We start from the raw sequence: 24,344 nt of genomic DNA on the forward strand, positions 1-24,344 counted from the left end.
AGAGACCACTGCACCTTTTCCTTTTCTTTCCAAAAAAGTTGAAAAGGAAAGTTTTGAGTGAGGAACATGAGCATTCAATTTGCAGTGGTCTCTTAATTTTAACCCTTCTGTTCCTCATTCAAAACCTTCCTTTTCGACTTTTTTGGAAAGGAAAGGAAAAGGTGCAGTGGTCTCTTTATTTCTTCCGGAGCTGAATAAAAATGCACACATCAAAAAAATAAAAATAAATACACTACTGTTCAAAAGTTTGGTGTCACTTAGGAATGTCATTGTTTTCAAAGGAAAGCAAATTTTACGTCCATTAAAATAACATCATATTGCCCAGAAATACAGTGTAGACATTGTTAATGTTGCAAATAACTGGAAACGCCAGATTTCTATCGAATATCTACAGTGGGGAGAACAAGTATTTGATACATTGCTGATTTTGCAGGTTGTATGATTGTATAAATAACTAATTAGCATTTTATTGCATGACATAAGTATTTGATCACCTACCAACTAGTAGGAATTCCGACTCTCACAGACCTGTTAGTTTTTCTTTAAGAAGCCCTCCTGTTCTCCACTCATTACCTGTATTAACTGCACCTGTTTGAACTCGTTACCTGTATTAAAGACACCTGTCCACACACTCAATCAAACAGACTCCAACCTCTCCACAATGGCCAAGACCAGAGAGCTGTGTAAGGACATCAGGGATAAAATAGTAGACCTACACAAGGCTGGAATGGGCTACATGACAATAGGCAAGCAGCTTGGTGAGAAGGCAATAACTGTTGGCGCAATTATTAGAAAAAGTTCAAGATGACGGTCAATCTCCCTCGTTCTGAGGCTCCATGCAAGATCTCACCTCATGGGGCATCAATGATCATGAGGAAGGTGAGGGATCAGCCCAGAACTACACGGCAGGACCTGGTCAATGACCTGAAGAGAGCTGGGACCATGGAGGTGGAAACATCATTCTTTGGGGATGCTTTTCTGCAAAGGGGACAGGATGACTGCACCGTATTGAGGGGAGGATGGACGGGGCCATGTATAGCGAGATGTTGGCCAACAACCTCCTTCCCTCAGTAAGAGAATTGAAGATGGGTTGTGGCTGGGTCTTCCAGCATGACAACGACCCGAGCCAGGGCAACTAATGAGTGGCTCCGTATGAAGCATCTCAAGGTCTTGGAGTGGCCTATCCAGTCTCCAGACCTGAATCCAATAGAAAATCTTTGGAGGGAGCTGAAAGTCTGTATTGCCCAGTGACAGCCCAGAAACTTGAAGGATCTGGAGAAGGTCAGTATGGAGGAGTGGGCCATAATCCCTGCTGCAGTGTGTGCAAACCTGGTCAAGAACTACAGGAAACTTATGATCTCTGTAATTGCAAACAAAGGTTTCTATACTAAATATTAAGCTCTGCTTTTCATATGCCATGCAATAAAATGCAAATGAATTACTTAAAAATCATACAATGTGATTTTCAGGATTTTTGTTTTAGGTTCCGTCACTCACAGTTGAAGAGTACCTATGATAAAAATTACAGACTTCTACATGCTTTGTAAGTGGGAAAATCTGCAAAATCAGCAGTATATCAAATATTTGTTCTCCCCACTGTACATAGGTGTACAGTGGCCCATTGTCAGCAAGGCTAATTGGTCATTAGAAACCCCTTTTGCAATTATTTAGTACAGTAGAGCTGAAAACTTTGCTGATTACAAAAGTATTAAAACTTTCTTTAGACCAGTTGAGTGTCTGGAGCATCAGCAATTGTGGGTTCGATTCCAGGCTCAATATGGCCAGAAACAAAGAACTTTCTTGGCAAACCCATCAGTCTATTATTGTTTTGAAAAATGACGGATATTCCATGCGAGAACCTGCCAAGACACTGAAGATTTCGTACAGTGATGTGTACGAAATCCCTTCACAGGACGATGCGAACTGGCTCTAACCAGAATAGAAATAGGAGTGGGAGAACCCATTGCACAACTGAGCAAGAGGACAAATATATTAGTGTCTAGTTTGAGAAACCGATGCCTCACAGGTCCTCAACTGGCAGCTTCATGAAATTGAATCCGCAAAGCCCCAGTCTCAACATCATCAATGAAGAGGCGACTCCGAGATGCTTGTCTTCTAGGCAGAATTGCAAAGATAAGGATATATCTCAGACTCACCAATAAAAAGAAAAGATGGGCAAAAGAACACACACACTGTACAGAGGAAGATTGGGAAAAAAGTGTTATGATTGCACTTGATTGGAGCCAATTTTCTCCTACAACAGGACAATGAACCAAAGCACAGCTCCAAACAATGCCGAAACTATTTAGGGAAGAAGCAACCAGCTGGTATTCTGTCTATAATGGAGTGGCCAGCACAGTCAACAGATCTCAACCCTATTCAGCTGTTGTGGGAGCAGCTTGGCCGTATGGTATGTAAGAAGTGCCCATCAAGCCAATCCAGGTGCTTTAAGAAGCATGGGGAGAAATCTCTTCAGATTACCTCAACAAATTGACAGATGGAATGCCAAGGGTCTGCAAGGCTGTAATTGCTGCAAATGGAGGATTCTTTGACGACAGCAAAGTTTGAAGGGCACTATTATTTCAATTAAAAATCATTATTTCTAACCTTGTCAGTGACTATATTTCCTATTTATTTAACTATATTTCCCATTTAAACATATGGAACTCATGGAAAATGAGGAAATCTCTGAGTGACCCCAAACTTTTGAACGTGTTTTGTATATGCATTGTGTCATGTACACATCTTGACTGCTCCAGTACAGGCAAATGACAGTTATAGCAACGAGACCTCAAAACAACACCTCCAGTATGTTTGGTTTGTAAACGTGACATTCTATAGCGTAGCAACCATGCCTGTGTGTGTATCCCTAACAATGTGTGTGTGTGTGTGTGTTACAGCGTGTAAGTGTAACGGCCATGCCAGCATTTGTAACACCAACAACGGAAAGTGTTTCTGCACGACCAAGGGCATCAAAGGAGACCGTTGCCACCTGTGAGTACCTACAGAACGTTGTTGTAATTGCCTTGTTATTACGCTCATACAGCCTTGCGTTCTACACACTTCGGTCCAGCGGCCATCTTGTCCTTCCTGCAACATCTCTTTTCTTTACATTCCCTCCCCCTTTCTCGTCCTCATTATCATTAGTCCTCCTCGTCTCCATGATTATTCATCCTTCTTTCTTTCAGCATTTTCCTTTCTCTCATTTCTCTGACCTTGTGTTTCCCCCTGCCGTGGATCGGTTCTGTTGTCAACTGATTATTTTGAACCTTCTCGGACACCATTCATGTTGTTGATTGAAAAGATTAAGCCCTATCCTTCCCGCTTTCTTTTCCTTTCGCTCTCCTCTTTTCTCTCAACGCCACTTTTCTCTCAGGTGCGAAGTGGAGAACCGTTACCAAGGCAACCCTCTGAAAGGAACTTGTTACTGTAAGTGGAACTTCGATTAGCCTTCAGAGGAGACATAACACTGACACAACCCACATGATAGAGACATAACACATGATATATAGACAGCCTACTGTATAAAAGACATTACACTGAGACTACCTATAGGAGAGGAGAGTTGTGGAGAGAGCAGGAGAGACAGGAGTGGTCTGGGGAAGAGGGAAGAGATGTGTGGGGAAAGGGGGTGAGAGAGGTGTGGGGAGAGGAGAAGAGAGGAGAGGAAAGGTGTGGGGAGAGACTACAGCTGTGTGGAGAGGAGAAGAGAGAGTAGAGATGTGGGAAGGGGGGATGAAACAGGAGGGGATGTGGGGAGAGAGGAGAGGTGTGGGGAGAGAGGAGAGGTGTGGGGAGAGAGGAGGGATGTGGGGAGAGAGGAGGGATGTGGGGAGAGAGGAGGGATGTGGGGAGAGAGGAGGGATGTGGGGAGAGAGGAGGGGTGTGGGGAGAGGAAAGGAGAGGTGTGGGGAGAGAGGAGAGGTGTGGGGAGAAAGGAGAGGTGTGGGGAGAGAGGAGAGGTGTGGGGAGAGAGGAGAGGTGTGGGGAGAGAGGAGAGGTGTGGGGAGAGAGGAGGGATGTGGGGAGAGAGGAGGGATGTGGGGAGAGAGGAGAGGTGTGGGGAGAAGAGAAGAGTGAGGAGCGGTGTGGGGAGAAGAGAAGAGTGAGGAGGGGTGTGGGGAGAGGAGAAGAGTGAGGAGGGGTGTGGGGAGAGGAGAAGAGTGAGGAGGGGTGTGGGGAGAGGAGAAGAGTGAGGAGGGGTGTGGGGAGAGGAGAAGAGAGGTGAACCATATACATTTCTCATTGGTTTTCTCACATATCTGCTAATTCACTGGTTCAGTGTTCCTCCTCTGTCTGTAATGGGTTAAACAATGTGGTCACCACAGAAATATGAGAATTTACTGTGGGGTTTAGTTGGGTTGAATGTAATGTCACGATGCTTTTTGTCAGTATCCTGGCTGTTGTCTGTTCTGATTGGTGAGCGTCTTGAGTATACGTCTGTGTCCCCCCTTTCAGACACCTTGCTGATTGACTATCAGTTTACCTTCAGTCTCTCCCAAGAAGATGACCGATACTACACCGCCATCAACTTTGTAGCTACGCCAGAGGAGGTAGGGGGTCCATGCACCTAGGTGTCAGTTGGGAAAGGTCAGGGTTTTGAAGATAGGGTAGACCAGGTCAAAAGTCAAAGTGTGTGAGGATCGCAAAGTGATAACAAACCAAACATTTCCTTTTTTAAATGGTCTAATTACAGATAATGTCAGAAACTGCCCAGGGTTTCTAGATTTCTATAAATTACCACATATACAGCTCTGGAAAGGATAACAGACCACTGCACCTTTTTCTTTCCTTTCCAAAAAAGTTGAAAAGGAAAGTTTTGAGTGAGGAAAAGAAGGGTTAAAATTAAGAGACCACTGCAAATTAAACTCAAAACTTTACTTTTCAACTTTTTTGGTCTTCATTTTTTCCAGAACTCTGTATTACCACCTGTAAGTACTTAGAATACCAGGGTGAATTGCAGCTTTTCTGTGTTGGAATGTTATAGGTGTGTTTCAACATTAAAATATGTGTGTAGATCGCTGATTGGCTAGCTCAGTGGTTCCCAACAACGGTCCTCAAGTACCACCAACAGTACACATTTTCATTGTAGCCCGAGCCAAGCACAGCGGATACAACTTGTCAACTAATTATCAGGCTCTCATTGAGTTGAATTGGGTGTGCTTGTCCAGGGCTACAACAAAAATGTGTACTGTTGGGGGTACTCGAGGACCGGAGTTGGGAACCACTGGGCTAGCTCATTCTCTTCAGTCGTATGGCATCATTCTCTATGGCAATTTTAAATTGGCCGGTTTATGCTGTTCACAAAATATAAACTTGACATCTTGATTGCTTTGTAACTAAATGTATTTTACCTGTATATTTAGTTTTTTTTTTTCCATCTCAAATGTTAATATCTAATATCAATGTAAACGTTATCTGTATCTACATGTTGTCTACCACTTAGCAGCACCAAGTAAAACCAAATGAAAAACTGATTTTTAAAGATAGAGTTTCAGCCTTTTATGACATTTATATTTAAATAACAAATACAGGTTAGGATACTTAACATAGAAATATGTAGATTAGGGTTCTAAAGGCTGAAACTGTCCCTTAAATTGATTCAGATTTTGTTTTTACTAGATGAGGAAAGTAAAAATGTGTTTGACTATATTATACAGTGACTCTGAACTTAAATAATCAATAGGTTTGAATTTTTTCCTACATAATATGATCCTGTCTTGGTCTCCTTCTCCATCTCTCTTTTCCTCCCCTCCTCTCTCTTGTCCCACTCTCTCTCAGCAGAATCGTGATCTAGTTGTTTTCATAAATGCCTCAAAGAACTTCAACCTCAACATCACCTGGGCGGCCAGCTTCACAGGTAACGCAACACATCTTAACACCTTTACATGTAAATCACCTTCACACACCTTCAGACTCACCTTGACACCTTTACATGTAAATCACCTTCAGACACACCTTGACACCTTTACATGTAAATCACCTTCACACACCATGAGACTCACCTTGATACCTTTACATGTAAATCACCTTCACACACCGTGAAACTCACCTTGACATGTAAATCACCTTCAGACACACCTTGACACCTTTACATATAAATCACCTTCAGACACACCTTGGCACCTTTACATGTAAATCACCTTCACACACCTTCAGACTCACCTTGACACCTTTACATGTAAATCACCTTCAGACACACCTTGACACCTTTACATGTAAATCACCTTCAGACACACCTTGACACCTTTACATGTAAATCACCTTCAGACACACCTTGACACCTTTACATGTAAATCACCTTCACACACCTTCAGACTCACCTTGACACATGTTCGAAGATGACTCAACTAAAAAGATCTTCACTCTTCTTAACACTCCTTCAAATGTAACTCAACACCTTAACAAGTAACTTAAATCTCACACAAATTTACAGGTAACTCACCTTAGTACACTTTAACACACTTTCACAGGTATCTCATCACAACACACCCTCAAGGGTTATTCACCTAAACACACCTACGCAGGTTACTCATCTTAAAACACCTTCACAGGTAACACATTGATGCTGTCTAAACCCCCCCCCCCAGGTACTCAGACCGGGGAGGAGATCCCGATTGTCTCCAGGAGTAGCATTAAGGAGTTTAAGGACAGTTTCTCCAACGAGAACTTTGACTTCCGCAACAACCCCAACATCACCTTCTTTGTCTATGTCAGCAACTTCACCTGGCCCATTAAAATACAGGTGGGTTATAGGACACACACACACACACACACACACACACACATGCTCACTGAGACACACACACACATTCACGGAAACTGACACATTCATAGACACAGACACATTCACATACCTCTGTTACCTACATGGAGCAGCAGGGGTGCATAGCGGGGTGGTGGTGTGTAGTTGTTCCAGGGCTGTGTGTGTGTGTGTGTAGTTAGTGTTAACATGCTATTTCCCCTCTACACTGCTCATTATGGCAGAAGGTTTTTCCGGTGTGTGCGGGTTAGCGCATGGGTTGTGAGGGGAGCTGTGTTGAAGATAGCGGACATGTATGTCCTAGCTAGCTGTTGCACTCAATAAAATTTGAACTGATTAAACGTTGTGTTTATTACAAGTAACAGTTGTCGCAGGGGATGGTTATAAGATAGCAGCTAGTTATAAAGTTCCGCCGAAGTTTGATGAAGCCAGGCCATACGAGTGTTGGAAAAATGGAGTCAATATCTGGTCGAGGGTTACCAACCTCGACGAGAAGAAACACACCCTTTCTGTTGCCTTGGGGCTTGAGGGAAGAGCCCGTGAAACAGCGATGGAAATACCTGCGGAATATTTGGACAGTGAAAACGGCATGGAAACGTTGTTTGCTAACCTGGACGGCGTGTTCCTAAAAGAGGAAAAGGACCGCGCATATGAAGCCTATTCCTATTTTGATGGCATAACGAAAGATATAGAGTCGTTTCTACGGCGGACTACATAATTGACTTCGAACAGCGATACAACCGGATGAAAAAGTATAATATGACGCTTCCTGATGCTGTACTGGCTTTTAAGCTGTTAGAAATGGCCTGTCTCGACGAGAAAAGCAGACAGCTAGCACTGATGGCCTGCACGGAGTTGAAGTTCTCCTCCATGAAATCGGCCCTAAAAATGATTTTCGGAGGGAAAACGAAAGGCTCATTAAACGGAATACAAATGAACCAGGACGTCGCGTTTCTCACAGAACAAAGACCACAAGGAAGAGCTATTGAAAGCACTCATTCAAGAACTGTGGACACAAAGCTAAGAACAAAGGGACATTAAAAGCACTGAACATTTCATTTGCATATGTAACAACAGTTTTATTTTGAGTTGTAATAACTGTGGCCTTTGTTGCATATGCTTTTGCAGATGTATAACATTTCTTTGTATTCTTTGTATTCTCTTGATTGGTTAAAGTATAGGGAGATTGTTAACATGTTATTTCCACTGTTCACTATGGCAGAAGGTTTTTCCGCTGTGTGCGGGTTAGCTCATGGGTGGTGAGGGGAGCTGTGAGTGTGTTGAAGATGGCGTACATGTATGTCCTAGCCAGATGTTGCACTCAAAAGTTTGAACTGATTAAACGTCATGTTTAATATAAGGTACAGTTGGTCCAGGGCTGTGTGTGTGTGTGTGTGTGTGTGTGTGTGTGTGTGTGTGTGTGTGTGTGTGTGTGTGTGTGTGTGTGTGTGTGTGTGTGTGTGTGTGTGTGTGTGTGTGTGTGTGTGTGTGTGTGTGTGTGTGTGTGTGTGTGTGTGTGTGTGTGTGTGTGTGTGTGTGTGTGTGTGTGTGTGTGTGTGTGTGTGTGTGTGTGTGTGTGTGTGTGTGTGGTGAACAGTGGCTCTGTGTCTGTCAGCTGAACCACAAGGTGTTTATCCACACCAGAGTGCTGCCTGCCTGGAGATCCCGTCACCCCTCAATGGGGAGGGGGCGTGTCACATCTGTCTATGGGTGGTAGATGAGGGGGCGTGTCACGTATCTGTATTTGGGAGGTAGGAGAGGAGGCATGTCATGTCTCTCTAGGAGAGGTAGGAGAGGGGTCGTGTCATGTCTCTCTAGGAGAGGAGGCGTGTCATGTCTACGGGAGGTAGGAGAGGAGGCGTGTCATGTCTCTCTAGGAGAGGTAGGAGAGAAGGCGTGTCATGTCTCTCTACGAGAGGTAGGAGAGGGGGCGTGTCATGTCTCTCTACGGCAGGTAGGGGAGGGGGCATGTCACATTTCTCTTCAACGGGTGGTAGACGTGTGTCCACAATGCTGCGTGTCTCTCTGGGCATGTCTCACTGGGTGCGGGTTAGTAAATGTGCGTGTGCTCAAGTCACTGTGGGCTGAGTGTTTCAAGGCCTGCTTGCTGGTCGAGCCAGAGCTGACTTTCTGTTCTTTCACTCTTCTGGAAGTGATTTTGCTGGCCTCCCTCTTTTTCCTCTCCCTCTTCTTTCCCTTGCTGTCCCCGCCTCCTCTCGTGTCAGCTGGGCTTGACTGGTCCGGGTGTACTTCGAGTGTTAGGCTGAACTTTCAGCCAGGCAAGGCACTGCTAGGCTAGGCTAGCCCCGAGGCCATCTGCCCTGGTCCTTCTGACACATACCCTCCTGGGAGCTCTAGGGCCAGCTGCTAGCTTTTCTCCCAAGCATCTTCTGGGAGGGGGTTACCTTACCATGGAGTTGTACCTTCTTCAACGAGGTAATGCTCTCTAGTTCTCTCTAGTCCCCCTTCTCTCTCTACTCCTCTAAGCCTTTCTCCCTGTGTCTCTCCCCCCTTTCGCTCTCTCGTCTCCCCCTCGCTGCCCCGATCGCCCAGAGTTTTTCTCCTCCATCCCCCTCTCACTCTTTCTTTCTGTCTCTACCTTCTAGTATGACATGGTGTCAGAGGACTGAGCTCCACATCTCTCTGTTGGGACAGTGTTGGGAGGGTCTCTGTGTCTCTTTGTGTGTGTGTGTGTGTGGTTGCAGTGAGTTTGGTGCTTGGCGTGTTTCTGCAAGGCTGCAGGCCAGACCAGTTGGAAGAGCTCTTCATCCACAGGACCACTGCGTTCCAATGGCAATGTGGAATGTTAAGTTGAAACACATGCTGCTTTGACAGGGAGCGGGAGGGAGGGAGGGAGGGAGAGAGGGGGGGAGAGGGGGAGGGAGGGAGGTGTGGAAAGGGAAAGAGAGCAAAATACTATGCCTTCTAAACATCTCTGAGGTTCTTTAAGGGGGTAATGGCCACCAGTGGTATACCTCAGGATGCCCTTACAGGAGGCAGAGTAATAATAAAGATCATTTGGAATCGGTTGTGGGTAAAGTACAACCCGACCGACTTTAAAATGACGTTACAGAGAGTGAAAGTCTTCGCCCAAGGATGTTTTCTTAGCTTTGTTACAGTTAGGTGCCAAATGCACAGTGGTTTGTTCAGCCGAACAAATATAAATTAACGTTGATGTGATTTACCTCCCGCAAAGTCCAACCAAACAGTATATCTCTTTTGTACAAAGAGAAACCCGCGTGACTGAGACCCTGCCGGAAAAACAAGAAACCACAGAGCTTATGTGAACTGTGGGCTGGAGACGGCCGTGTGAATAGACCACATGCGGTGCGTAACATCCCAACGCGTCGGAGGGGCGCGTTTATCCAGCACATTACGGCGAAAGCGGTGAACAGGCCGTTCCAGACAAGTCTCCGCGGGTCGTCGGCCGCTCCGTTATCTTCCTCCAGCTGCTTCACTCGGCTGGGTGGTCGTTTCCGTCTCCTCGTGGGCCTCCTCCAACCGAGGAGCGGGCACCTGTTTTATAGGGGACGCGGTGGCAGATAATTATCCCGCAGCTGCCTTGGGTCGAGCCTGATTGGTGGATTGTCCCGCGCCGGGCGGGGCTGCTGCCGGCTCCGTGGAGCTGTCTCACATAATTCATTGTGTGTGTGTGTGTGGGGGGGGGGGTGGTGGTATACTATAACCAGTTGTGTGTTTTTGGCACCCTGTTTATCACCTGAACGGCTCACTTCTAAACCCATTCATCCAATGAGAAGCTCTACGGAGGCTGAGCACTCTGGTTTGTCAGCAGAATTGGGATGAATGACGGCGGGCATGGCGCCGTGAGGTCGGGATTGACAGTGTGTTGTGAGGCTGGGTTTGCAAGGTCCTGCTCAGACCGTAAACCAGGGGTTGTGTTAAATGTGCAATATGCAGGTGTGTGTGTGTGTGTTAATTTTCTAGTAGGGTGATTTGATTATTTTACGATTACATTTTCAATCGGTAGGTCATGTTGGATGTTTTCTGTGGACTCCTGGATGAGTGTCAGCTGCTTTGTGTATTTTAATAAAATCCTACGCCTCTCCTCTCATATCCATGGCCCCTTCTCTCTCTCTCTCTCGTCTTTTCTTTCAACTTTGTAGAAACTGTGTCAGTTGTGTCAGTTTTCTTGTGTATTGATATTGACAATGAGTTTACAGAGCTCATCTTCCCCTCTCTCTAGCCCCATCGCTCTTCCTCCCCTCCGTCTCTGTAATCCCCCCTGTCTCTCCTCTAATTTCTCTCTGCAAATAGCGAATATATTATGTTTAATGATATTTACAATGATAACAGCATCAAGCCCTAATTACAGTATGACAGTTAACAATAGTCAATGCAAAAGATGAAATGTTTTGGAACCGGCATGGCGAAACAAATTATTATTGAAAATGTTTGTACGGTAGCTATTTTTTCATCCATTGTCTGACAGGAATGTGGATAAAGAGTGTTTTCTGTAAAGAGCAAGAGGCTGGACGTTATCCTGCGCTGGTACATTTAAGCAGCTGCAGTGGCTTCCTAACGTATTCTGCAGACACCTTCAGTCTCTCCACGGCTTGTCGTGTTATAGATTGAATTTATAATTCATCCCAAAATTGTTTGGCCATTAATCTGCACTAAACTTCCCCAATGACATGGCAAAAACAAATCTGTAGAAATGTGTGCCATTTTATAAAAACATCTCACCTATCTCCTGTGCATAATTATTCAGACCCTTTTCTGTACTTTGTAGAAATTCCTTTTGCAGTGATCAAAGCTTCGATTGTACTTGGGTATGCCTCTACCGGCTTTGCACACCTGAGTTTGGGCAGTTTCTCTCATTCATCCTTGCAGATCCTCTTAAGCTCTGTCAGATGAGGGATTGTCGGTGAACTGCGATCTTCAGGTCTCCCCACGGATATTCAGTTGGGTTCAAGTCCAGGCTTTGGCTGGTCCACCCAAGTACATTTGCATACTCGTCCTGAAGCCACTCCAGCATTGTCCTGTCTGTATACTTTGGGTCGTTGCGCTGAAAGATCTAAGCTTCTCCCCAGTCTTAGGTCCTGCATCCTCTTCATCAGGTTTTCTAGGACCTTTCCATTTCATCCCTAACGATGGGAGAAGCATCCCAATAGCATGTTATTCCCACCACCATAATTCACATTTAGGGATGGTTTTAGGCAGGTGATAAGACATTGTTTTTACCAATTTTTGTTTTACCTTGGCGTGTAATAACTCTGCAGAGAAGCTCTGTTAATGGCCTTTGGGTTCCTGATCCTGCATAGAGCCTCATGCACACTGCCCACTCGCAAGCGCTACAAAGAGGCACGCTCCCATTCATTTCCAACAAGAGCCAGTGAATCCCGGCTTTCAGTGGGTGGACAGTTGAGAGTTGAGAAATGTTCAACTTGATGCTGATTTCCAGAGAGCGGGCTGTAACGGTGTTCGGGGTCCACCAACGACAGGGTAGATGTTCTCTGCGTCTTAAAATCCCTTCTCTTTTCTACTCGCTTGCTTAAAAAACATGCTCAAAAAATGGACGAGAATTTCTTTATTGCGTTGTCCGGTTTCCCCATTGTTTATGAGGCTCCATAAGGAGATACTGTGATTCTAAAAATGGCTGCATGGAAGAAGGTTTCAGAGATCGTTGAGATCACTGTGATACATACGTAATGTAAAACGAAGTTAATTGCCATTTGAACATTTACAAATCATTGACTTTGCCTGGTGTTGATACGTAATACATTTTTAGTAGTAGAGTCACGCAAATAATAAAGAATTACTAAATAATTGCAGGGAACTGGTGTTTTCCGTTATACTGGTTGTCGGTGGCAAAAATTAGGACGACACGTCACGCCCAAGCGGACAGTGTGCACGCAAGGGAGGGCTCAACGACAGCTCGCCAGAGATGGAGCGATTCGTGAGTTGGGTGCGCGGGCAGTGGCCACGTAGGGTCTGGCCTTACTGCCGGGTTGCTGAGTTGGGCCTGACAGACAACTCTAAGAAGAGTCTTGGTGCTTCCAAACATCTTCCATTTCAATCCAGGCAATGAAATATGCTGCAGTTGGACTCCAGTCAAGTTTTCCAGACACCTGAAGGCCGATCAACGAACATAGGATGCACCTGAAGCATCGGAATGCTTATGTACCGGAGAAATTTCAGTTTTCCATTTTCAATAAATCGGCGCACATTTCCAAGAACCTGTTTGGGCTTTGACAATATGGGGTGTCAACGCCGTCATCCCTGAACTATGACAGGACAAGCTCACCTGGCTGCACGTATCCACCTGTCGGCAGAGTGTATTTAGTATATTTTCATGTGTGTGTCTGTGTTGCTGTGTTAGACGGCGTATACACACCTGACATATTCACGCCCCAAGTTTGTCACCTAAGTAAACAGATTTGGACACATCTTTAGTGGTTTGCAGCAAAATCAACTAACTTTACATATTCTGATCCATCGCTGTCCTGGTATGCCTTTGGTTCCTTCTGATCGTGTATTAGCTATTCAAGATCTAATCTGCCGTGCGTAGAGCTCCTCTCCCCAGCTTTTGTGTCTTCTCTCGGTCTCCCTGGGAGGAATTGTATGCTAATCCCTGTCCCTGTTCGTGTGGATAAGCAGATAATAACAAGCAGACTAGATGTGATGGCTTCTGGTCTCAGGTGTCATGATGGTGTTGTACTAGCGTGCCTTGGCCACATGGGGGCGATGTTAAGCTTTGAAGCGTGAGGCCAGGTCTGGGTTCAGGACTGTTTCCTGGTCAGAAATAGTCCTCTAAATAAGGAATGAGGTGTGATTTGGGAAGGAGAGTGTGTGACGCTGTAGCGTTCTCTGGGTCACGGTCAGTGTCCCCGTAACCTGTAAGTGGTTGTTTGTTGTGTTCCCAACATTTCAGACATTAGACCGCTATTCCAGCTTCAGTATTGCAGTGCTCAACGTCTGACAGTGGAACAGGTCCGGACGTCTGTGGCGTCCCATTAATGTCTTTAGAATTGAAGGTGTTCTTCTGTGAATCTCTGCTGATCCTCATAGAATGACAGCAGCTTGTTTTCTATGAGTCATGCATATAAAAGCCTGTTTCTCTCCCTCACTTATTTCCTCCTCTTCTCTGTCTCTCCTCAGATTGCCTATATACTAATTTGTCTGTAACCTGTCTGTCTCTCCTCAGATTGCCTATACTAATTTGTTTGTCTAACCTTTTTGTAACATGTCTGTCTCTCCTCAGTTTGCCTATACTAATTTGTCTGTAACCTGTCTGTCTCTCCTCAGATTGCATTCTCTCAACACAGTAACTTCATGGATCTGGTGCAGTTCTTCGTCACGTTCTTCAGGTGAGCTCTCCCTCCCCCTCTTCTTCCATCTTTCTCCTCCTTTCCCCACCTCTCCTTTGTCTCTTTTTTCTCCTCTTCTTCCCTCTGCTTTATCCATCCTTTTCCTCTCCTTTGTACCTCTCCTCTTCCTGAACTAGATCTCTCCCTTGATGTACCACTACCCTCTTGTTACCATAGATACCTATGTTGATACCTACAGCCCTAGTGATGTGTGTATCCACGGTCATTAGTGTGTCAATGGTGTTTACAGTATGTAAATTACATTATTGCAGACAGTCTGATAAAGCAAACACTCCTCATCCTAACGTTGTACAGACATAGTCCAGTTGAACGTACACACCTCCTCACGTTGTACACACACAGCCCCATAGTACACAGACCTCATCCTAACACTGTGACTGGAGACCCAGTCCCATAGAACACAGACCTCATCCTAACACTGTGACTGGAGACCCAGTCCCATAGAACACAGACCTCATCCTAACACTGTGACTGGAGACCCAGTCCCATAGAACACAGACCTCATCCTAACACTGTGACTGGAGACCCAGTCCCATAGAACACAGACCTCATCCTAACACTGTGACTGGAGACCCAGTCCCATAGAACACAGACCTCATCCTAACACTGTGACTGGAGACCCAGTCCCATAGAACACAGACCTCATCCTAACACTGACTGGAGACCCAGTCCCATAGTACCCAGACCTCATCCTAACACTGACTGGAGACCCAGTCCCATAGAACACAGACCTCATCCTAACACTGTGACTGGAGACCCAGTCCCATAGAATACAGACCTCATCCTAACACTGTGACTGGAGACCCAGTCCCATAGAACACAGACCTCATCCTAACACTGTGACTGGAGACCCAGTCCCATAGAATACAGACCTCATCCTAACACTGTGACTGGAGACCCAGTCCCATAGAACACAGACCTCATCCTAACACTGACTGGAGACCCAGTCCCATAGTACACAGACCTCATCCTAACACTGACTGGAGACCCAGTCCCATAGAACACAGACCTCATCCTAACACTGTGACTGGAGACCCAGTCCCATAGAATACAGACCTCATCCTAACACTGACTGGAGACCCAGTCCCATAGAACACAGACCTCATCCTAACACTGTGACTGGAGACCCAGTCCCATAGAACACAGACCTCATCCTAACACTGTGACTGGAGACCCAGTCCCATAGAACACAGACCTCATCCTAACACTGTGACTGGAGACCCAGTCCCATAGAACATAGACCTCATCCTAACACTGTGACTGGAGACCCAGTCCCATAGAACACAGACCTCATCCTAACACTGTGACTGGAGACCCAGTCCCATAGAACACAGACCTCATCCTAACACTGTGAATGGAGACCCAGTCCCATAGAACACAGACCTCATCCTAACACTGACTGGAGACCCAGTCCCATAGTACACAGACCTCATCCTAACACTGACTGGAGACCCAGTCCCATAGAACACAGACCTCATCCTAACACTGTGACTGGAGACCCAGTCCCATAGAACATAGACCTCATCCTAACACTGTGACTGGAGACCCAGTCCCATAGAACACAGACCTCATCCTAACACTGTGACTGGAGACCCAGTCCCATAGAACATAGACCTCATCCTAACACTGTGACTGGAGACCCAGTCCCATAGAACACAGACCTCATCCTAACACTGTGACTGGAGACCCAGTCCCATAGAACACAGACCTCATCCTAACACTGTGAATGGAGACCCAGTCCCATAGAACACAGACCTCATCCTAACACTGTGACTGGAGACCCAGTCCCATAGAACACAGACCTCATCCTAACACTGTGACTGGAGACCCAGTCCCATAGAACACAGACCTCATCCTAACACTGTGACTGGAGACCCAGTCCCATAGAACACAGACCTCATCCTAACACTGTGACTGGAGACCCAGTCCCATAGAACACAGACCTCATCCTAACATTGTGACTGGAGACCCAGTCCCATAGAACACAGACCTCATCCTAACATTGTGACTGGAGACCCAGTCCCATAGAACACAGACCTCATCCTTACGTTGTGACTGGAGACCCAGTCCCATAGAACACAGACCTCATCCTAACACTGCAGTTACTCTACCTGTGGGTAAAAAGAAAATGGAAACCTCATTGTGTGTGTGAGGGGGTTGTTGGTAGCGTGGAAGAATGTAATAGCCTTGCTGTAATGTGTTATCGAACCATCACTGGAGTGGGACAGAGATAAAGAGAATCCCTCACACACTTGTGCGCACACACACATACTGCCAAAGACGCCCTTTTGAGGCCCTCTGTGTTTGTGCGTCCTACATACGTTCAATGAATTTATGTTTTTATTGATCCGAGATCCAAACAAGGCCACACAAATGCACACAGAGATCTATTAAAGGGGTTGAGTTGGTCGCTGTGGGTTTGGTGCGGTCGCTGGGCGTTTGTGGCGGTCGCTGGAATACTTAGATGTTAGTTACATTCTGCAGTTATTCTTTAATATTTTTCTCCCTTCGTGTTTATGGTAGTTTATATGTGCTTTTGATGTTGTGTTGTGACATGAAACACACACACACACACACACACATTCCTAAACACACACACATTCCTAAACACACACACATACACACACGTTCCTAAACAAACACACACTCGTACAGACACGCAGTGTGTGTCTATGCACGTTCCTCTGTCTTTAAGCACAGAGGCGAATTCTGGCAGCGTGCGAGAGATGCTCATTAACAGGAAAATAGCACGCCCCCCCCCCCCCCCCCCTCTCCTGTGTCTACCTTGAGGGGACACGCGAAGGTGGCATCACTTCCTTATCTGCAGCGCCAGCATGGATCCCCTCCCCTCACAGGAGGGAGGGAGATGTCTTCTAGTGTTTATCCAGTGTTCTCTTTAAAGTCCTTTGATTGATGGGTCCGTTGGGTCTGGTGGTGACAGAGCCTTGTACGGCGTGGTGCTGGTGTCATGGTTTGGAGATGTTTACTGCCTCAGGACCTGGTCTTGCCATCTTTGGAGGTACCGTGAATTCTGCTCTGTATCAGAGGCTTCCAAAGGAGAATGTCATGCAGAAATTCTTTGATCCGATACTTTGGTCTTAAAAGCAAAGCATTTAACGTTCTTGAATTGCCTAATTAATGTCCACGCCTGCACACAATTGAGTTTTTTTTTGGCAGGGCCTAAAATGTGCCGTTCATGCTCAAAAGTTCTGTGTGGATTCTGTGCGGTTCTGTGTGGACAAGCGAGATGAAATGCCTCCACAATGATGTGAGCGACTAATTACCAGCTACAGGAAGGGTTTTGGTTGCAGTCATGGCAGCTAAGTTTGTCGCAGGGCAATCACTTTATTTTCGCAGGGCCACACCAGGAATTTGTTGTTGCATAACTGTTCATTAAATGAATGTCAACATGTTGTTTTAGTTTACTCTGGTTCCCTCAATATGAGCTTCTCTTAAAATGCAGCGGAAAGAATATGATCCAATATAAATAGTATAATTTGATTTAGGTTAATTGAGCAGCAAGAAATGCAAAACCTGCACAGACTGTTATGGGTTTCATGTGTTTTTCATGGACTGGCCTCGGGCTGGATAGACTTGATTCATTTACCCGGATCTGGGATTACGGCTTATTATTCCCAGATTTGATATATAACCCCTCCTCTTCCGGTCCCAGCTTCTTCCTGTATTTAAACCATCCACTTCTTGTCTTGTCCCGGCTGCCTCCTGTATTAACCCCTGACCTTCCTTTCTCCTCCCAGCTGCTTCTTGTCCCTCCTCCTGGTGGCGGCAGTCGTCTGGAAGATAAAACAGAGTTGCTGGGCATCACGGCGACGAGAGGTAAGTTGTTATTGTGATTACTGTATCCAGCGCATTGCCTGGGAGTTGTTTCCCCTCGCTGAACCGGACAGGCTGTCTCACCCCTCAATTAGACACCTCTCTGAATCAGACATGCTGTCTCACCTCTCCAAATCAGACATGCTGTCTCACCTCTCCGAATCAGACATGCTGTCTCACCTCTCTGAACCGGACAGGCTGTCTCACCTCTCTGAACCGGACAGGCTGTCTCACCTCTCTGAACCGGGCAGGCTGTCTCACCTCTCTGAACCGGGCAGGCTGTCTCACCTCTCTGATCCAGACAAGCAGTATATCTTCATACCATATGATGTATTTACTTTGAATGTGGGGTTTTGAGGCTAATCCATAGCCCAGCCTTTGCAAGTGAGAATGCAGGAAAACATTCACGTCTGTACAATTAATGTAATTGAATAGAGGCAAAAATGTGCCTTTATAACTTCAGTAGGCCTATACAAAAGAACATCAAAGACAAAATTAACGATAGGTTAAAAAAAAAAAAAAGGAAATATTTTATTCATTTCGTAAAGAATTAACACATGGTGCTGACTTGGCTGTGGATTGATGGTTCAGCATTGTATGGACGAAGGGTTTGGTGTTCTGGGTGTTCAGGTAGCCCTGAGCGAAAGCTAGGCCAGCATTATCCACTCTTATAGCACGGCTGAAGCCTGATCTGGAACATGTGGCTAACTGAAGCTAATTAAAATAAGCAGACAATATCCATATAGTCTCTGAATCCCTCTTCAAACCCCCCCCATCTCCCTTCTGCCCCTCCTTTATCCCTGTTCCTCCTCTATCCCTCCACCTACTTCGTCCACCCTGTCTCCTCCTTGTCAATCCCTCCACCTCCTCCATTTGTTCTCACAATGCACCCCCCCCCCCCTCTATCGACTGCCAGTCTGCCTGTCTCTCCGCCTGCCTGTCTATCTGTGTGGTGGTATGTTATTGTAATCACAGTTCAAAACCCCAATGTTAATATGTTGTTCAGTGTCTGCCGGTCAGATGATGTCATCCCGTTCATGTTATTTCTCCTGAGATTAAACCATTTCATTCCCTCGCTGGTTTACCCCTGAAGGCTTCATTCACACATTTTGATTGATTATACAGCTGTTTCCTGAATGGCACTCTGACCCCTCTGTAGCGCACCATTTCAGGCCAGGATAGTGTGTTAGTGGCCTGTGTGCCTTGTACCATGCATTGATTCATCCTGTCACATTCACCACCTTACCTGTCTCCCTCCCTTCATCCAAAAAAACACCATCAATACAATATGCATTATTTTTCGGAGGTGCTTATATTCATTGTAAATGGACGGTAAAATGAACAACGTTCAAACTGTTTTTATGCCGTCACAGCTGCGGAATTGTGCTCGGATACACAATTCATCCTGTGGGTGTACATTTCCCAGGTAGCAGAAGGTTTAATAACAAAAACTATCCTGTCATGGTGATAATTAAAGAATTGTTTTTATAAAAGACTCACCTTCCAACATTCAACTTTCCCAGAATAGATTTTGTCATCTTTAAAGTAGGTTGTTTGGAACAGCCTATTGGGAACTTCACAGAGATGTTCCCAAACACAAGCTAGAAATGCGCCTGGTGTGAATGTTCTGTGCAACCTTTGTGAATGTCACCAGGAATATGCATCCTCTCAGATCACTATTATAACTGTATGAAATTATTTCGGGACCTTTAAAGGACTCGGTGTTCCGTCAACATTATGGGAATGTCCTTGTGCAACCTAGCTAAAACGTCAGCGCCCACACTGTTCCTATGTAACGCAATTAAATGTTCTGCAAACCTTTAAAGAACTCAAAAGCTGTTCTGTCAACATTCTTTCGACATCAAAAGAAATTTTTTGCGCACCTGATAAAAATGTTATTTGACAGTCAGCACAACTGAAACTTCACAGCGGTAATGGATTTTTTTCCAATTTCTCACAATGTTCCCTCAACCTAAATATGTGTTTTAGAAACCATCTAAAACATGTGGAAAACATGGCATACTTTTTAAAATATATTTTACATCAGGTTCATGTTTTATGCAAACTGTGTAATCGTCATCTTACCTGGACATTTCTTTTACATTTTGGGGAAATGTTTTGTCCCCAAACCTAATGAAACCTTCTCTCAACCTTTAAAGAACAAACCAAATGTATTGTAGGACTACTCTTGTAAAATCAGGGGAATGTTTTAGCACCGTAAAAGAAACATTATCTCCTCAGAACTAAACCGTTTTAGTACACCTTTCATTATGTTTTCAGTGTTCCCACAACCTAACAAAACGTTCAGGCTACCATTTTAAAGAATGACTGTGTTCTATGAATTCTTATAGCATCACACAAAAGTTTTCTTCCAAAATCCTGTAACAACCACGAAAGTGTTGTGGGACAATTCACTGCCTGGAAGATGCTTGAGTCTTCATCAAAATCGCTTTGTGTAAGAGAGCTGGTCTAAAAGGACAGGCCTTAACCCCCCCCCCCAACCCCCCCCCCCCCCCCCAACACATGTTAGGCGCACATAACATGAATGCTCCATATGAAACGTATTACTTGCCTAATGCCAATGTTTGTACTCACTAATTTATTCATGGAGACATTTACGAGATGTGAGTTTAACGGTCTGGTCTTTTTAATGTGATTTGAATCAGCCATTTCACTGTGTGTCCTCTTCACACCATATACTGTTCGAATTCGGCTTAGCAGCCAGATAATGTATACGAGAGTAACGGGATAATGTATGATAATGACGTGATGATGTGATTTGTGTTCTGTTGTTCCATCTAAACACTGCTTTCCCCTTCCAATTATTGTTACTGTCTGAGGTTTGTATGACATCGCAAATTATGTTAAAAAAATCTACATAACAATGATAGTAATTAACCAGGAGAGGTCTGGTGCCACCCCCTTTTCCTGTTTTCGAGGAGGAGGACATGAGCGTCACTGGCCTGATCCCCTCCATATTTACTATCCCCATTATACGCCCTGTACACACCTCCACACACCCTTTGGACATAAATCAGACTGACAACAAGGACCACGGTGAGCAGAGGGGAATGTTTCCCGCACCACCCTCAGCCCCGTCCTTCTGTAGTAAAACATTTAGACTGCTGCTTAATGGGGTGAACTTCTGCATAATAGATCTGTTTTGTTGTTTAGAATTATTAGATGTGAGCCTGTTAATGATCTGTGTTGTAGCTTTTCGGGATAAGACATGCCGCCCACACAAACACGTCTCAAGGTAATTATTGTATAGCTCAGGGATTGTCAGGTCTTTAGCTTTACCAGGTCCAGGATACTGCGACCTTTCTCTTCTGCCTCATGCCCTACAAGGTCCAGGGGCGTCCTCTAGCATGAACAAATGACAGTAATGTTTTAACCACTAATCCCTCTGGATCAGAGAAGAACAGCTCCACTGACCCCTCTAGACCAGAGTGGCACATCTGTTCCAACAGTAAAAACACTAGATCAATTCCAAGGGGATCGATACTTAGTACAGTGTCTATCTCCACAGACAAACAAGAAACAAAGGTAGCCCTGTTAATGAAGGTGAGGAGCAGAGATGGTGAGAGGCAAGGGAGAATAAGAGACAGGAGAGATGGATAAAGGAGAGATATGGAGTGAGTGGAGGAGCACTGGAGGGAGGTGGTAGGCAGAGCAGAGACAAATGGTGACCTGCAGAGTTTACGGTGACTGCTCATTTGACCATATACAGTGGGGCAAAAAAGTATTTAGTCAGCCACCAATTGTGCAAGTTCTTCCAATTAAAAAGATGAGAGAGGCCTGTAATTTTCATCATAGGTACACTTGAACTATGAGAGACAAAATTAGAATTTTTCTCCAGAAAATCACCCCAAAACATCACTGCTCTAGAGGAGATCTGCATGGAGGAATGGGCCAAAATACCAGCAACAGTGTGTGAAAGCCTTGTAAAGACAGAAAACGTTTGACCTCTGTCATTGCCAACAAAGGGTATATAACAAAGTATTGAGACTTTTGTTATTGACCAAATACTTATTTTCCACCATAATTAACCAATAAATTTATTAGAAATCCTACAATGTGATTTTCTGGAGAAGTCTCAAACCGGTTCCACGGAGAGGTCTCAAGTAGAGGTCTCAAACCGGTTCCACGGAGGGCCATGTGTCTGCAGGTTTTTGGGTTTTCCTTTAAATTGGTTCCCAGTTCAGACCTAAACAACCAGGTGGGGGTAGAATTAGTCAGTTAAGTACAAGGTGAGAGCAAACTGGCAGACACTCGGCCCTCCGTGGAACCGGTTTGAGACCTCTGAATTAAAGGAATACTAACTGCTTTACACCAACCTCGTTGCATGGGACCTGATTGACTGCACCTAAACAGGAACAGTAGATAAGCATTTGCTAAATCACCATGTTCCCTTTGGATGCAAACCCATCACACCCCTTGAACAATTTTGTCAACACTAGAAATCATAGATCACTTTGGAATTACATTTTTTTTTTTATTTTTTTATTAACCGTGGCAAAAGCCCCTAATTTAATACATTTTGGTCAATGTTGTAACACAATAACATTTGCTGATGTTTATTTGGGGGTGAACACTTATTTGATTATTTCGTAGACTTACAAAAATATTTATATTTACAGAATTGGAGCAATCTATGTAACCAGGACTCCCCCCTCGAAGACCAAGAAATATTATAGTTTATTATCTTTGCAAATTACTTATTATGTTGTCACCAACAGAACAGGGACTATAACAAACCCTGTCTTTACTAGACAGTACTGTTAAGATTGGGCATTATCCATTAACATGGGAAACAAAAATAATTATTTTTCAGAAATGGTCCTGATCTCTAAGTAGATCCCTCTTTACCCAAGGAGCAACTGCCCTGTAACACTCCAGCAGTTATATTAACCATGGTCTGGCTATAAATTAATCTGGGGTGATTACCATGGCTGTAGAGTCTCTAACATATAAACCACAAAGAGCATATTTTGCAGTTTGAAAGAGACTGTATAAACTTCAACACTCCATGGCAACAAAATGTATACAATTTAAATTGTGTATCTTGGGCCAAAAGGCATACTGAAATATTACACCTGGAATTTTGTAAATATCCTTGGTGTTCACAGAAATCCCTCTAGTGATAATCAAGGTTTTATTTTTTGTCGTTCTGTCTCCATGGCCAGGTTATGGTCACTGAGTCTACACAATATACTGTATAGTCTCTCTCCCACTCTGTTCCTCCTCTTGCCTCAGGCCGTTCCCTCCCTTCCTTCTTATTCTGTCCGTTCCCTTCTCTGTTCTCTGATACCTCTCTTGATTGATATGCTGGCTGGCTGTTCCTCTGCTACTTCCCACAAGAAATCAGACCTTAGCAAACAACCCAACAACCCCAGAACTAACCCAAGACCAATACCAAATCCAGTGAGCAGGAAAATGATTGAGATGGCCACCCAGGTCATAGAGAGATATAGAGGGACGAGGAGCGAGCTGTGGTAGAGAGAGATGGAGACTGAGAAAGAGGGATGGAGGGGGAGACGATGTTGTCTCCGTGCCTCTGTCTGACAGCTTTCTGAAACAGAAACATCAATAAATAAATCAATGGTTTGATGTAGTGCTGGAATGTGTTGTTGCTGTCCATGCTTACACGCGTGTGTCAATCTTTGGACACAAGTGTGGAGGCACATTCTCTCCCAGGGGCAAACGCTTAGAACACCTCCGTCCCTTTCTGTCTCTCTCCATCCTTTTTTCCTCTTATTCTTTCTCTCCATGTCTCTTCCCCTCTCTCTCACACACTCCCTCTCCCCCAATTCTCCTCCCCCTTTCTCTCTCTTCCACCCTGTCTCTCTGTGTCCCTGTATCTGTGTTTCTCTCCCTCTCCCCCCTCCCTCTATTTGTATTTCCCTCCCATTTTCTGCCTTCCCCTCACCCCTCCCTCTTCACCCCCTCTCTATCTCTCTCCCTTTGGACCAGGGTTGCTTACTTTGCGAGTGCTAAAACACACTACCCCCTAGACCGGTCGTGCGTGCGTGCATCTGTCTGTCTGATCCACTTCTTTGTGTACTCTCTCTTTCAAAATGTTTGTCTCCATGTATCTCTCTCTCTCTCTGTTTCTCTCCAAAAAAATTCTCTGCCTTTCTCCCCTCAACTCTTTCTCTCTGTCCCTCCTTTTTCTCTCTCTGTCTTCCTCCCCCTCTCTTTCTTTCTCTCTGCTGACACACTTAATCTCTTTTGGACCAGAGGAGTGCTGTTCACTTTTTGAATGCTCAAACACACAAGCCCCTAGACCGTTGCGATGTGACGTGAGAGTGTGTGCATGCGTGTACAATGCCCTGATATTGGCACTCTCTGTAAATATGAGCAAAACAGGCTGTGAAAAACTCCTTTTGTTTATCCTC

The 24,344-nt window shown here is 45.0% G+C and overlaps 1 protein-coding gene across 3 annotated transcripts in view; it reads left to right on the forward strand.

The window, feature by feature from the left end:
• The window catches only part of atrn (attractin), an 83,677-nt gene that overhangs the window by 36,749 nt on the left and 22,584 nt on the right, over positions 1-24,344 (forward strand). Inside the window, exons 20-27 of one of the 3 annotated variants that reach the window (XM_010879315.4) lie at positions 2,901-2,994; positions 3,377-3,429; positions 4,459-4,553; positions 5,782-5,860; positions 6,591-6,745; positions 14,030-14,091; positions 17,871-17,949; positions 18,086-19,383. In XM_010879315.4, coding sequence (XP_010877617.2) covers positions 2,901-2,994; positions 3,377-3,429; positions 4,459-4,553; positions 5,782-5,860; positions 6,591-6,745; positions 14,030-14,091; positions 17,871-17,949; positions 18,086-18,289 — 821 coding nt within the window. In that variant the 3' untranslated portion in view covers positions 18,290-19,383. Of the gene's footprint in view, positions 1-2,900; positions 2,995-3,376; positions 3,430-4,458; positions 4,554-5,781; positions 5,861-6,590; positions 6,746-14,029; positions 14,092-17,870; positions 17,950-18,085; positions 19,384-24,344 lie in introns of those variants that run through there. The other 2 variants (XM_010879314.5, XM_010879313.5) reach the window with 2 other exon arrangements.

Source organism: Esox lucius, chromosome 15 (assembly GCF_011004845.1).
Source record: "Esox lucius isolate fEsoLuc1 chromosome 15, fEsoLuc1.pri, whole genome shotgun sequence".
Taxonomy (NCBI): Eukaryota; Metazoa; Chordata; class Actinopteri; order Esociformes; family Esocidae; genus Esox; species Esox lucius.